This window comes from Pseudopipra pipra, chromosome 6 (assembly GCF_036250125.1).
Source record: "Pseudopipra pipra isolate bDixPip1 chromosome 6, bDixPip1.hap1, whole genome shotgun sequence".
Classification (NCBI taxonomy): domain Eukaryota; kingdom Metazoa; phylum Chordata; class Aves; order Passeriformes; family Pipridae; genus Pseudopipra; species Pseudopipra pipra.
The window spans coordinates 11,352,093-11,367,203 of NC_087554.1; the positions used below are offsets into that span (position 1 = coordinate 11,352,093).

The 15,111-nt window shown below is 39.2% G+C and overlaps 1 protein-coding gene across 6 annotated transcripts in view; it reads left to right on the forward strand.

Moving 5' to 3' along the window:
• Positions 1 to 15,111, forward strand: part of SBF2 (SET binding factor 2) — a 254,951-nt gene that overhangs the window by 34,919 nt on the left and 204,921 nt on the right. For 4 of the 6 annotated variants that reach the window (XM_064657335.1, XM_064657337.1, XM_064657340.1 and 1 more), the window contains exon 2: positions 13,993 to 14,081. In XM_064657335.1, coding sequence (XP_064513405.1) covers positions 13,993 to 14,081 — 89 coding nt within the window. The remainder of the gene's footprint in view (positions 1 to 13,992; positions 14,082 to 15,111) is intronic. The other 2 variants (XM_064657336.1, XM_064657338.1) reach the window with 1 other exon arrangement.

Here is a 15,111-nt window from a genome sequence, read left to right on the forward strand (position 1 = left end):
CTCCCCTTGTCCTGTCACTACATGCCCATACAAAAGGTCTCTCTCCAGCTCTCTTATAGCCCCTTTAGGTACTGGAAGGCACTCCAAGGTCTCCCTGGATCCTTCTCTTCTCCAGCCTCAGCAGCTCCAACTCTCCTACACTGTCTTCATAGGAGAGGTGCTCCAGCCCTCTGATCATGTTTGTAGCCCTCTGGATTTGCTCAAACAGGTCCAGCTGGGATCTCACTAGAGCAGAGGGGCAGAATCCCCTCCCTTGACCTGCTGACCACAGTCGTTTTGATGCAGCCCAGAATACATTTGGCTTTGTGGGCTGAGAGCTCACATTGCTGGGTCATGTTGGTCTTCTCATCGACCAACACCCCCAAGTCCTTCTCCTCAGGGCTGCTCTCAACCTGTTCTCCACCCAGCCTGTATTTGTGCTTGGGATTGCCCCGACCCAGGTGCAGAACTTGCACTCGGCCTTGTTGGACTCCATGAGGTTTGCACAGCCTCACCTCCCCAGCCTGTCAGAGTCCCTCGGGAGGCCATCCCAGTGTGCTGACCACACCTCAGCGCGCCACAGGAACTTGTAAGTGATGGATAGGATTATTCCTATGGAGAGCAGGGTAATACAGTTTTCAGCTGAGATCTTTGTGTGGAAATGGAACAGGGTCATGAATTCTCTGCAGTGTGTTGACCAAAGAGAGAATGGTTACAACTGGTAACTCAAGTAACACCTGTGTACCTCGTAGAAGAGTTAGAGGAAGCTCTTTGGTTTTCTGCTACTGTAGTAAGCTTAATTTATTTGCTCAGCTAGATTTGACATTGGCATCAAACCAATAAAAATGTTAAAAAAGAGATTCTGCAGGTCTGCCTCATTAGCAAGCTGATATTCAAGGAGATTAACTAATATAACTTAACTCTACAGAAAGAGCCAGCATTTTTTAATGTATGAGTAATCTTTCAGGTGATTTACATAAAAATGACACATCTAAGTAGTGACCAATGGCTTGGCTCTAAAATCTCAGTTTGTGAATTTTGTTGATTTTTTATTTTTAAAGGAAAAATCCATTTCTTACTAGCTTTTTATGTGTTACAGATAGCTGCAAATGTTTGGCTGTCAAGATATTTTAAAAAACATTCACAAAGGTAACTTGAAATGCTGTGGCCATTTATCTCAGTATTTTTGCTTGGAGGTCAGATACGTGAAGCTATGAAACCTATAACTTCATGTTTCTTTTCCTACCACAGCTGTGTTCTTTCCATAAGCCAGTTAACTTTAAAAAGTGTATGAAGATTTAAGCAAAGGTAGAATGTATTCAGTTTAAAAGGGGAAAAAAGATGTCTGATTTGTAGCAAAGACTAGTCTTTAAATATAGAGCCCAGGTCTTCTAATTCAAATATGTGAGGTTGGTGTAGCTAGAACTGTCTTCTAATGCTGTGTTTGCTCTTCTCCATGGGATGGAAAATCTTTCCAGAATCTTCTTTGTGCCTCTCAAAGAATGTGTGTGTGTCTCTGCTTACTTATCATGGGTCTGTGTGTTGGGGAGCCCTACACTGAAATGCAGTTATCAGCCAGCTCTGGGAAGTATTTTGCTTACTCTTTTGCAACATTGCATTCCCTGTTAATTAGATACATCCGACTTCGTGGTGCCTTTGAAACAAGTCAATGCTTGAGAAGACACATTTGGTCTTGTGCAGTGACAGTTTTTCTCATCAGCAGAATTTTCAGGTGATAATTCACACTGGCAATCTAATTTTATCTTTTTTTTTTAAAGATAGACTGTGGTAGGGACAAGATTCCTCTTGCAATCTGAGTATTTACTTGAAGTCCTTCTGACAGCAGGTCTAAATGGTGTTACTCAAGCCACTGTAATTTTTGAGCAAAAAGTATCTGTGTTCCTCTTAGTGGTTTTTTATGCATCTCTCTAACAGGGCAAGTATGTAATTTTATGTACATTTTGAGAACCCATTTGCTTTTCATTGTTTCCACTTTTTATTTCGACATGCAGCAGGCATGAAATCTTTGTCTTTCGTTGGGGAACACTCTTTTGAATCACCATTTTTATGAGACATTTTGTTTCAGAGCTCTTTATGACTGAATTTGAGCTCTTTGGCTCCCTCCCTCAAACAAAACCACTTGTTCAGACCATTGGATACAAATGTGAGCTTCAAGGGAAGTCTCATTGTTTGCCCAAGAATGTCTTTGTCCAAGAGTTTACACATCTTTTATAAAAGAAGACCCAACCTCAAACTTTGTGTATGCTTATTCCACCCTGATCTTACTCTCCCAAACAGAGTAGATCTAATAATATTCTGTTACCAGATGCATCAATTTTGGAAGCATTTGTTGAACTCAAAACACTGTTCCTGTAAAATAATTGCATCTTGGAATAAGCAACACAAAAATAAGTGTGATGATGGGTTGAATTTAAAAGTGACTTTATCTTATTGATATACTCCAGGGTTTGCATTCTGCTTTTTTGTTGTCAGTATGTTTATAGCTGCGAGCTGAAGGGGGTGGAGAGAAGCTGATGGACAGCACAGTGTGCACTGCACAAACCTCATTTCCTTAGGAAACCAACGGGGGGAGGGTGAAGATATCCTGCGAGAGCCAAAGGGCGGCTCAGGGGATACTGAAAGCGCTGAGTTGGGACAAGTTTCTGGGAAGTTGGTGGACCAATAGGAGAAGTGTACAAGTATTCAAAGTTAGCAAAAGCTCACAGTGCAGTAGCAGTGCACACCAGGCTGTGTGGAGCAGGTGTTACAGGTGCCAGAGAAGTTTATCAGAGCCTTAGACTGAGATTCTGTGTGGGATCAAGGCTTTCAGGAATTCAGCCTTCAGTAGCTTGTTGCTCACTGTGCTGCTTGTTCTTCCTCACCTCATCCGGATTTTTAGTGTGTTTCTGTAGTGAAGTTTTGTGGATTTTTTTTGTTTGGTTGGTTTTTTCCCCTTATTTTTTATTGAGCAGTTTTTAAAATGGAAATAGAATTGCAGTGTTAGGAAGCTTCTTCAGAGTTTTTGTTTAGGATTTAGGCTGCAACTTACCTAGATTCTATAGGGCTTGAAAGGACTTACAAAAATTTTTCATTTCATGATGATACATATATGGATTTTCAAAATCAGTAATTTATTATGATACTGTAGATGGCTCTTTAAATGAAATTACTTCGAGCAGCATTTTATCTTTGTCACATGACTCTCTCCTATTCCCACAGAATGTCACAGAAGGAATCTCTCTTTGTATTGGCTTTATGACCTTGCTTATCAATATTCACACAAGTAGGAATGATGAGGATTTCAAAAAACCCCTAAACTGTATTCTTAACAATTTCAGTAGAGCATAGTAACATTTTTCCATATTCAGTTTGATAGTCTGAATAGTATTTAGGATTTTTATCTATATTATGTCGTTCATAGACCTAATTATGACTTCTGAATATGACCAAACGTGCTTGCAGAAGTTATTTTATATATCTGAACAAGTAGCATATAGTCAGTAAAATTATAAATGTGGGATTCCTTCCCTCCAGCACCAATTTAGCTTTGTTTCCACTCTGCTCCTAGGAAAAAAAAATGTAATAGGAAAAAAACTCCACATAATAAAGGTTAAAGCCTGATTTTCTTAAATATGCTGAAACACTTCATTTATTTTTTAATTTAGGGTCTGTTTTAATTATTGCATTTTGACCTGAATATTCATATTCAGGAATCCTGTAAATGAATACTGATAGAGAGAACTGTTGTAGATAGTCTTCCTTACCTATTATTCTCCTGTAAAGCGATTTAGAAAAATAAGTTTCAGCATAGGAACGTACTTCTTTAAGAGTTAAATGTAGAAAGCCTTTTCGTGAAGTCGTGTCCTTGCTGAATTTTAGAATATGAATAGCTTTCTTTATACTCAGCAAAATCAGATTACAGTTACAGCAGCTTACATCTCTGGACTGTAAATGTCTGTAAACTTATTGTAACCTTGCCATGTGTGTTTGGTTAAAAAAACAACCCTACAAAAAGTAAAAAAGGTAGAAGGATTTACTCACGCTTTTTTTTTTTAATGCATTCAATTTTTCTATGCTGTGTTGATTAATATGTTGAAATAATAATATTGAAAAGGTAACACCGTTTTGGTAAAACTAGAATGTTATAGTTATATTTAGGAAATCTCAAAGTGGAGCTTAATTTTTATTTATGGGATATCTCAGTTAAAGATAACTCCAAAGGATGGTTGTAGAAGGAAGATAACTCGCTGAAAACAGAGATCGTATTTAGTAGATAAGGCAGGGTTATTTTTAAAGCTGAGCAGTACATATAATTTGTTAGAGCAGTATATGTAATTTGTTGAAACTGAGAAGCTACCTAAATTTTCTTTTCTTTTTTTTTTTTTTTTTCTGTGAGCAGTCTGTGAAACTTAAGACATTGATTCAGAGTACAAAGCTGAGTGTGGTTTTGGCATCCTGTTTTTTATACCTTCCTTGAAAATAAATAAAAAATATTTTCTCCAGGACAGCTGGGAAGTCTTTTTCAGTCCGGTGTGTTCAAAAGACTGTTTGTTTAACAAAGCATGTTTATTTTGAAGTCTGATCTTCCCTTCCTATGCAGAAGCTGGCAAAAGTGATTTGTTTGCAAACAAGAAGGGGAATTGTCAGTGAGCAGGAAACTTTCTCCCTGCCAGCTGCCCAAGCTTTTTCCCAATTTCTTGAATATCGTGCCCACCACTAGATAGGGAATTACTTGAAAATTATTTAACATTAATTGTTGCTTTCTTGTCTGTTGTTTTCTTTTAAGACTTTTGGAAAGCCCTGTTACTGTCCACCCAGCAAAAATACAGTGTTTGTCCAGAATGTGTTATGTCCCAACCTTCTGTTTGGAAGGAAGAGTCCTGAGGTCCAGCTGTTGCAGCCAAGCTGCATTAATTGTATCAGTAGCTTATCCAGGTAAAATTTTGGGGGAGTTGGAGTGCTAGTGAGGGTTCTTCAGTAGTAACTGGCACCTTCATTGGTTTATAGGACAGAAAAGCTTTTTAAAGGACAGCTCATGCCATTGCAGAAGTTCCTCCATGAGCTCTCAAAGACAGTGGGTGCAACGGCAGCAAAAAGAAGCAGCTTTTTACAGAACTCACAGTTGAAAAACGTCAGTGAGGTCATTGCCACTGGTCACTACGGTTTTGTTCTCAAGCATGGCTTTCAGAATGAGGCAGCACCTTGCATGGCTGACGGTTTTCCAAGGGTAATACTGAATTTGTGATGTTCAGTACATTCCTTCAGAAGGGTTGGACACTAACGAAGCCTTGGCCGACCAAATCATCGTGTGCACCATCAGCCAGTGCTGGTGGGCTGGATCCTGCTGAGCAGAGTTAGAGGGACACTACTGCTGTAGCTAAATATGCATCTAACCTATGGTGATGGTTATGACATCCCCTGTTCTTCCTCTTCCTTCTGCCCATGCTTCACTTTTCTCTATTTACTTCCTCTTCTGCATTTTATGGTATTTATCCACTTTCATTTCCCTTGGCATTGGTACAACTTCAGTGGTTGAAGTTCATCATGTGAATTTTCCTTAGACTTTTCAAACCTCTTTTAGAGGTTTCCTAACTGCCACTAACCTCCTTTCAGCAGAAACACTGGCTGATTTAGTGGAATGAGATATGGCATGTATTGCCATTCCCCCTTCCGCCACCTGCTTTAACTTAATTAAAAGCTAGAATAGTTTTCCTCCTTTATTTACAAAGCATAGAAATGACTTCTGATACCTAGGAGTAATGAAGATTATTGTTGACCTGCATAGGAGAATATCTATTGCAATAGTGGGAAGGATGATCCTGTGAATAAGGTGCTAATCTGAGATTCAGGTGAGGTCAGCTGAGCCTGCTTTTTGTACATCCTTGGGGTGTAGAACCCTTTTTCTGTGCTTCCTTCCTTCGTGTATAAGATGGGGTAATGGCTCTGCAAATTACAAAACTGCCAAAGTCAAATAAATATCGAGGCATTCAGGATTTTGGACCATCCAAGTATTTCAGGTAGTCCTGACTAGCAGTGCCAGTACACTTTGGGAGAAGATTGAAATGCTACTTTTTTTTTTTTTTTCCCCTGCTAAGTTCAACAAATTTTTCCTGTTTACAAAGAAAAGGGCCCGAGGATCGTCTTATCCTATTATTTGTTGCATCCTTGATAACATGGCAAGCCTCCAGAACGTCTGTCGTTCAAATTCCCGGGATTGTTGCCTGCGTTTCTTTGACCTGATTAAGATGAACTGACTATGAGTTGTGCCAGTTGTACAAATAGTGTCTGTGGTCACTGTGCAAAGCCTGTCTTCATTCCATCTTCCTAAACGTGCCAGCATTTTGTTTAACCTTCGGTGGCTATTAGGCTGCAATAAAATCTTTATTCTCTAGAATACATCTGAGTTAAACACTTCTATGTAAATGTCCATGTCCAGGCTACTTCAGACTTTGGGATGCACGTGGCCTGTGTTGTAATGGGGTTGGACAGATTTTTTGAGAATGCCATGCCATGTGTTTTAGGCCTATCAAAGAAATATTTTCCCTTCTAGTTGTTTAATGTTAGTTCTCCTTTGGCCTCTTATTCACTTAGGTTTCAGCTCTGATTTCTGTAAAGGGGCTGAGTTAAAATGGGGATATCTGTGGTATTTTCTGTCTTCTGGCATCAAGATTTCTGTAGTGATGTTTTTAAAGGTAGAGGGAGACCTCTGGTACATTTCTGTTCCCTTTTACAAACGGAGATACAAGATGGAACATGAGTTGTCTTCATGCTTCCGTGAGGAGCTTTTCCAGAACTCCTAAAAGTGACAAGAATCCTGGATAGTTTAAAACTTCTGCTGGTTTGAAACTAAGAACTTTGATATGAAAAGGATTTTACCTCACAGCAGATTTTAGTGATGTCTTTAGCACTAAGTACTATTTTGAGAAGGATAAATGGTACTGTGCTCTGCACCTGCATCTGTGCATCTTTCACACACTGTTTCTGACTCCCAACATGTAAAGTTGTACTTCTGAATACTGAAATTATTTGTTACCTTTACATGTAGGATCTATTAAAGTATTTTCTGTGGCATAGCTGCTGATGTTCTTTGTGATCTGTAGTGTTCTTCTCACACCTGAAAATGATACCTTTTGTATCAGATCACCGAAGTGCTTCCATTCAAAGCTTTGTGTGTATGGCTGACAATACTTAGTGCTCAAATGCATTTTTATCAGGGGTTTGTAAGTGAAAAGACAGAGTTTATCACAGTTCTCATTAATTTGGAATGTAAGTTGCATTAACAGCTCGCTTCTGGAATTTCAAGGGCAAGCAAGAGATGGCATGTGACCTTTCATGGGGAAAGATTTATATAAGAAGGGAGTTTAGGGGACTAGGGTTCAGGAACCAGCAAATTATGCCAGAATTTTAATGTGTTGCATGCTTGTATTGTTTAAAGGAAAAGATGGGAAAAGGAGAAGGAGAAAAAGGGCAGATCAGAAGAAGTTAGCTGGGGAGAAAAGTTGCTTCTTCCTTACTAGCTTAAGGTACAGAGTGCTCGTTCAGAATTCTTACAGGCTGAAATTTGGGTTTTGGTCTTGGGCAATTCACTGCGTGTATGTATTGTACAGGGACAAGAATGAAAGGTCTAAAAATTTGAAACCTGATTTATTTTCTAGTCAACTTTGATGGATTAAAGAGTTAAACCATCTTAAAGGTAGAGATACTGTTGGATGGGGGTGATGATGGTGATTATTATTACCTGGCACCTTTAGTGAAAATGAAAATATGATTTTTTGCCTTAGGCGCAAAATTACAACTTTGAAAATTGCTGCAATACCTTTACATTGTCACTTTATATGACAAAAAAATACTACAAAATGAAAGAAAATGCAAAGTGCTTGAATTATTGGGATAGTTTTGGTTTTGTAGGAATAACTTTATTAAGATAACAATGTGGGTCTATTTATGGTTTTAATGATAATAATGGCAGTAGTTTTGTTGGAAATGTGTCTTTTGAATTCATGTTACTTCCAGGCATGTTTTGTAAATATAATAAATAAAAAAAGCAATTCCTGGTTTACATGGAACACATTGTTAATATGCAGGTTGTTTGTGCTATGGTCACACACGTGTACTGTATTAAGTATTTGTTTTCTGAGTGGTGTGTATAGTATATCTGAGTTTAAGTGGTTTCAAAAACCTCCAAAAACTTCTGTCTAATTGATTTTAATTCAGTGAGCAGTGCTAGCTATGGGCTTTCCAGCATGTTTTTGGGGCAGATTGCACGTTATTTGAAAGGATACCAAAAGACAGGACTCCTTTTACTGGTGATACAAAGGTCCTTCTTGCTGGCTGTGGTTATCTGAAGTCACTGACACTGGACTAACCTATTTTCTAATTTAAAAGCAAGGTGTCAGTGTTAATGAGTGCCAGTTCACAGAGTCACAGAATCAGTTAGGCTGGAAAAGACCTTTGAGATCATCAAGTCCAACCTTTGACCGATTATCACCATGTCAATCAGACCATGGCACTAAGTGCCACATCCAGTCCTTCCTTAAAACCTCCAGGACAGTCACTCCACCACCTCCCTGGGCAGCCAATTCCAATGTCTAAATCACCCTTTCTGTGAAGAAATTCTTCCTAATGTTCTTAAAACCTCTGAAATCTTGGTAGATCTGTGATCTGTAAAGCAGATACGAGCAGACACTAACTGAGAAGGTTGCTGCTGGTGTTCACTGTCTGTTCACTGTGTGTGTGTTTTTAATGTGGTGTCACATTTGTTTAATTAGCTTTAGTTAATAGCAGTTTCACTTGGATATTGAAGGAATGTCCTTCTAGTGTTAATTAATAAAAAGTGCTTGAAAGAAGACTGGATACAGAGTGGAGGGAATGTGGTTGAAATATGAAACTTATTAATGGGAAAATCTTCATCACCTTTTTTTTTATTTTGTCATCATGTGGCCTTGATATTTTTGCAAAGTTGTCAGTAGTTACCAGTAGCATGTATTGAAACGAATTATAGTAGTTGAAATCCCATGGTCTGTTTTTATTTTGTTTCTGCCTGTTGTGCTAAAGCAGTTGAGAATGCAAATTCACTGAGGTGTTGAGATGCAGCCATCTCTTGAATGACCTGTTCTCTTCAAACATAACTTCTCTGCTGCAAGTTGGACTATTTAGTAATAAAGTCAGCTGAAGGCAGCTGTCTTTCACACCCCCTCACCCCAAACCGTGGGATTTAGGGACTTAGTACAATTCTGCTGTTATGCAACTAGTTGGATTGAAAAATGCCAACAGAGAATCAACAGTAATTGGACTATAAAGTATTGGGAAAATGTGGTGAGCAGACTGTACTGAATTGGTGTGACTATTAAATAGAAGTGCAGCTACCGGGTCTTCTCTTGCACAGGTTTTAACCTGGTGTAGAAGCATTAAGGGAATTAACTTTACTTGCATTCATGGGAAGGAGTACAGTCAGTCTATCAGACAGACCTTTTCTGCTTATCTTTTTGCTTCTGTATAAGGAATAAATGGAAATTTCTGTATTTGGGTAAAGTACACTTCCAATCCAAGTTAGAAGCTTCTTGTGGCAAGAGCAGGCCAGGTCCTTGCTGCTGTAGCACGGAGATTCTTTCAAGTGATCCTGGGTCTAAACTTCTCACCAAGTAATTTCTGTAATTGAAAAGAATAATTCTTTTTATTTTCCAAATTTATCAAATTACAATGAATTCTGTTTCATAATTGCAAACATACAAAACTCTGATATTCTGAAGGATTGCCTTGATTTTGGAAGATTGCAGATTCATTAAAAAAAAAATAAAGGCAAACACAACAATCCCCCCAAAGCAAACGAAAGTTTAGTGGGATGAAAAGAGTGTTTCCCATCTATCTGTGTTTTATACAATTTAAGAAATCATGTGAAATAGTTAGATTTTATGGATTATTAGTAGATTTGTAAATCTCTATCACAGGACTTTTCTGTGGAAGGATTAACTGTGCTTTTTCTGTTGGCGTTTTGTTTTGGTTTTATTTTTTCACTCACATCTGATGGATGTGAATACTTATTTCTCTCTTCTAATGCTCACATCTTGGATACAGAACCATTGATTTTTTTTTTTCCCCTTAAAATGTTGCATTTCTGTGATATATTCTACGTGCACCCTTCCATGAACTCTTTTTCTAAACTTTGAACTTTCTCTTTACTGCTGTGGGCCTTAACTTTGACTGTTTAATAACTGGAAAGTTTTTGAGGATCCTGTGAGCTGTTCAGAAAAGGATCCTTTTCTAAAGTTTTTGAGAACTTGGATACCAAATCAGTTGCACTTGAATAGAGGGGGATAGAACATGTTCCTGTTTTTCAGGAGTGTTTTCCTAACAGTGACCTCCAAGACATTTGATCCCAGAAGTGAACTGAAGTGCAAGTTCAGGTGGCATAAGAAGTTCATTCTGGCTTTCAGAAAATGTTCAAAAATGCATTTATTTCAAGTAAATTCCTATGGAGGTTTAGAATCCTTCTTGAAAGCAAAATGGAATTACATACATTAAGGTCTAACATTGGTGGCCAGCATTGGTGGCCTTCTAAGGAAAGTAACCTAAAAAACCTGATAACCTTTTGGCATTAAGGAGAGACTATTAAAAATTTAAAAGAAAAAATTGTGCATCTCTTCATTCTGATTTAAAAGAAGTTCCTATACTGTAATGGAGGGAGGGTCTTTGTAGCAGTCAAATAAAAAGAGAACTGGAAGGATTGATAGCTTCAAAATATGATTTCATTATTTATAAGTGTAGTTGGTCGTGTCAGAGGTCTCAGTCTTTTGAGATCTGCATTCAGAGTAAAAGAAAAAGTCGCTTGTGTTCCCACAGAGAAACTTAGGGGGCTTAGACATAGCAGGGACTGTTTGCTGCTGTAATTCTTTGATACTTCCTTTTCTAGGAAGTCTGGATATCTCGGTTCACCTTGTGCCTTCTGCCCTTTCTTGCTGTTGGCTTCTCAACCACAAGTCCTGCTCTGCCTGGAAGGTGTCGATGCTCACTGATGCCTTGGATGCATTTGTTTGCTGTATCTTCTTTGTGCCACCTGCCAGCCCTAGAACAACTATAGGAAGAAGAGATTTGATAAAGATATGACTTAGAAAAGTAGATAACATGGTAATTTGAGACTTTTAACTCAACAAGAGAAGAAGTTCTGATACTGTGAGGGGACAGCCCTCTTGGAGTGAAAAAGAGAGTAGTAGCATCTGTCAAGTAGGTGACTGCATAAAGGAAAGACGAGTTCTCTGAGAAGGGTACCAAAGGTAAAGGGTAAGAGGAAAGCACAGAAGGCTGAAGGCTGTTTGTTGCATGCTGGCAATAAAATACATATCAATTCCTGCCATATCTAGTTGAAAATGTAGCTGTTCTGTTATTTTTTTTACATGAAAGAAGAAAACAGAGACTGGATGTCTGTAGAAGAAAGAAGGAATGCTGGAGTGTGTTTGCCTGCCTTAGGAGGGAAGGTGTGTGGCTCTCTGCTCTTCCCAGAGCTGTTTAGGGAGGGAATAGTAAAGTCTTTCCCTTTATGCCTCCTCATTTTGGAAGGATGTTGAGATGAAATGGTGGAGGGGAGAAGAATGCTAATTCAGTAGAAGATGCTGTGAAAGAGTACATAAGGGGAACACTTGATCTTAAAACAAGTGAAATGAGTGACTGGTGACCCTATTCAGTTCCTACAGTCTAATAGATATGGAGCTCTTTTTCCCTACAAAAACTGAGGCTGTAGCCATGTCTGTATTTGTTCCTTGGTTTCTGGTACATCCTAGCTCTGCTTTCTGGGCATCTCTGCAGCTTCTCTGTAATGGGATGTCTCCTTTGGCTTTTAACTTGCCGATTTTATCTTTTACTGCTACTTAGATCTCATCCCTAACCCAGTCTGATTGCAGTTCTTCAGCAGGCTGCCCTTGGGAATCACAATCAGTGTGTGCTTTTGTGGGGGTAAGATTGCTCTTGGGAGTTTGCTCTTTGTAGCTGATATGCCCGTTCTGCCAAGAACATCTGTTCCTAAATTATTTTCAAGAGACAATCAGAGAAGGTTAAGGGTAAATATTCATAAACTGGAGAAAATACTTCTTAGTAAACCATAAGATTGGGTTTACCTAAATATCCTGCAAAAATTATGGTGGGTTTTAAGATAGCAGCAAACTCAAACTGTAAATTAACAGGCAGCTTAAAGGAAGCCTATTTTTTTTTGCACCATAGCACTGATTTGTGCTGGCAGACTTGAATCGTGTCAGACTGAAAATTGTTTTCTGTGGTAAAGTCAGGAGAATAATGTATTCATTGCTGCTGCTTGGGTGTCTGTGGAGGAAGCAGCACATGGACTGCTACTACTAATGCATAATTTGTACTGCCTCATAATATCAAAGTATAGCTTTGAGAATTTATAAGAAAATGTTTTAAAATTTTAATGTTTAATCTCAATTTTAATTGTAGTATGATTTTAGAGAAAAGGTGATCCAACCGAATGCGATGGGTCAGCTATTAAAAGATGTTTTAAATGGTTGCAAATTTCAGCTTTGCTGTTGATGTACTTACAGAGTGGGGAATGAGAGGCTGAAAAGCAGTGCCATGGAAAAGGACCTGGGGGTCCTGGTCAATGACAAGTTGAAGATGAGTCAGCAGTGCCCTGGCAGCCAGGAGGGCCAACCCTGCCCTGTCCAGGCAAAGCATCACCAGCTGGTAGAGGGAGGGGATTGTCCTGCTCTGCTCTACACTGGGGCGACCTTACCTGGAATATTGTGGCAGTTTTGGGAGCCACAATATAAAAAAGGCATTAAGCCATTAGAGATTGTCCAAAGGAGGGCTGTGAAGATGGTGAAAGGCCTTGAGGGGAAGCTGTGTGAGGAGCAGCTGAGGGCGCTTGGTCTGTGCAGCCCAGAGAAGAGGAGACTGAAGGGAAATCTCATTGCAGTTACAACTTCCTTGTGAGGGGAAGAGGAGGGGCAGGCACTGATCTCTGCTCTCTGCTGACCAGTGACAGGACCCGAGGAAATGGCTTGAAGTTGTGTCAGGGGAAGTTTAGGCTGGGTATCAGGAAAAGGTTCTTCACCTAGAGGGTCATGCTTGAAATGTGGAAAACATAAGTTGGTGGCTATTGATTGCAAACTTCTTCTTGTGCACTGCTCAGTTCTAAATGGTCCTAGTTTTCAGCATTCCTTCAGGATAGTATTGATTAATGTCAAAATGGCTTTCACTTTGCCATGTTCATTTGTTGGTGTATCCCAGAGCTGAAATCCAGTAAAAAAAAAAAGAAAAGAAAGTTATAATTTTTTCAGTACTTACTCCCGACTTCAGAAGGTGAAGAACAGAATTCATGTTTGTATGTGCATTCCTGTACCATCCAGGATGATGCAATGCTACAGTTGTGGTGTATTTGTGGTGTTTCCAAGGGGCTTTCTATCTATACCATTGTCCCTTCCTGAAAAGGAACGGGTAAAAAAAGAAGACCATTGCATCAGAGAAGTTATCAGAAATTAGCAGCTTTCTTTACATCTTTCTGTCTGGGAAACCACTGCTGACTTGTCTAAGGAAACCAATGAGAAATACTGGCAAGGAGCTAGTGTGTCCTAGATTAATCATGTTGGTTTTTAATCTGTAGACTTCTTTCAGTCTGTAGGCTTCTTTTGGAAGACTGCTGGTTGACAACTGTGTTCTTTCTTTTCTAAATATCACATTATCTGTTTCATTAGTTTTTAACTTACTACTGTTTGTAGAGAGAGACTAGAATTATCAGTAATCATCTGCCATTTTGAAAAGGCACACGATGGGCAGAGGCTGGATGCAGCTCCTGGCTTTTTTTCATGTAGTGACTCCTCGTGTTACTGATGGAGAACGTTAAGACTGTGTTTGTTATGTGACATGCAAGACATATTTGAGGATCCTGTTCTGCCTCTTGTGGTGAAAAATTTCCTAATATTGGATATATTCTAAAAATTTTCTTAAATGTATGGGTGATTTAAATTCCACCAGTTTGCCTTTAAGTAATAGAATTTTATCTTTCAGCAGGACCAACAGAAGGTTTGGGGAAAATAATACAACGGTTTCCTCAGAAGGACTGGGAAGACACTCCTTTTCCACAGGGAATAGAGTTGGTAAGTTTGCATTACATTTCGTGATTTTTAGAATTTCTTTTGCATCCAGTTGGGAGATACATCTGCCTCTGTGTAAAGATCTGTCTTATCTTACCCAGCAGGGAATGGGTAGAAATTATGCGCGTAGAGGGGATAGGAAATAGCTTTAAGAATAATAGTTTTGGCTAACAGAAGCTAGTTTATTCTGGTCTGTAAACACTGAGTAAACATTCTAGAGTGTGGAAAATGTCTGCTGCAAATTTAGAAACAGCGCATTTAAAAGAAATGTTTGTTTGTGTCAGTAGGTGTATAATTGACTACATTTTTAGGAGCATCCCTCAGACAGCAGATGACTTTTCATTGTCATGTTCAAATAATTGCAAATGTGTGTTTGTATATTGTAGATTTAAAAAAAATAAAAATAGTTTCCCATATAAACTGAATTTATTAAAGTGGTCAGTTTTTACCCAGCGTTCTGTCCTTGACAGATGCCGTAAGAGCTGCTTCCACGAGCAGTACACTGAGCAAGGCTGGTGAGCAGGGATCCATTTTAGATAGACAATTCTCAAGGTGCCCCTTCTTTCCCTTCCTTGGTCTCATATTGTGAGATGCAGTGAAAAGGTGTATCTTACTTATCTGGATCAAGGATTCACTAAACATCTGGTTCTAAAAATCCTGAAGAGGAATGAAGGACTGTGGCCATATTCTGCAAATTAGGTTTCTGAGAAGTCAGAGTGAAACTTTCACTGCTGTGAACTTAGTAACTTAACTTCTGGGACAGGATGAGCTAGAGAAGGAGATGGCCAGTAGAAAATAGAAGTCTGTACAGTGGGGTAAAATCAGTGGCAGAGTACAAAGACACTTCACTGAGTTGGTTACACCGATACAGCAAGCAAAGGGAGCTTTTACCAGTACGATCCCTCCCAGCCAGCGCTCACCTCCCTGGCTGCTCCCCGGCACAGCAGAGGGGTGTGTGTTGTTCCCTGTGCTGTGTACATGACTGGGTGCTCGTTTCCTTCAGTGCTGTGGTTTCGTTTCTTCCCGGCCAAGG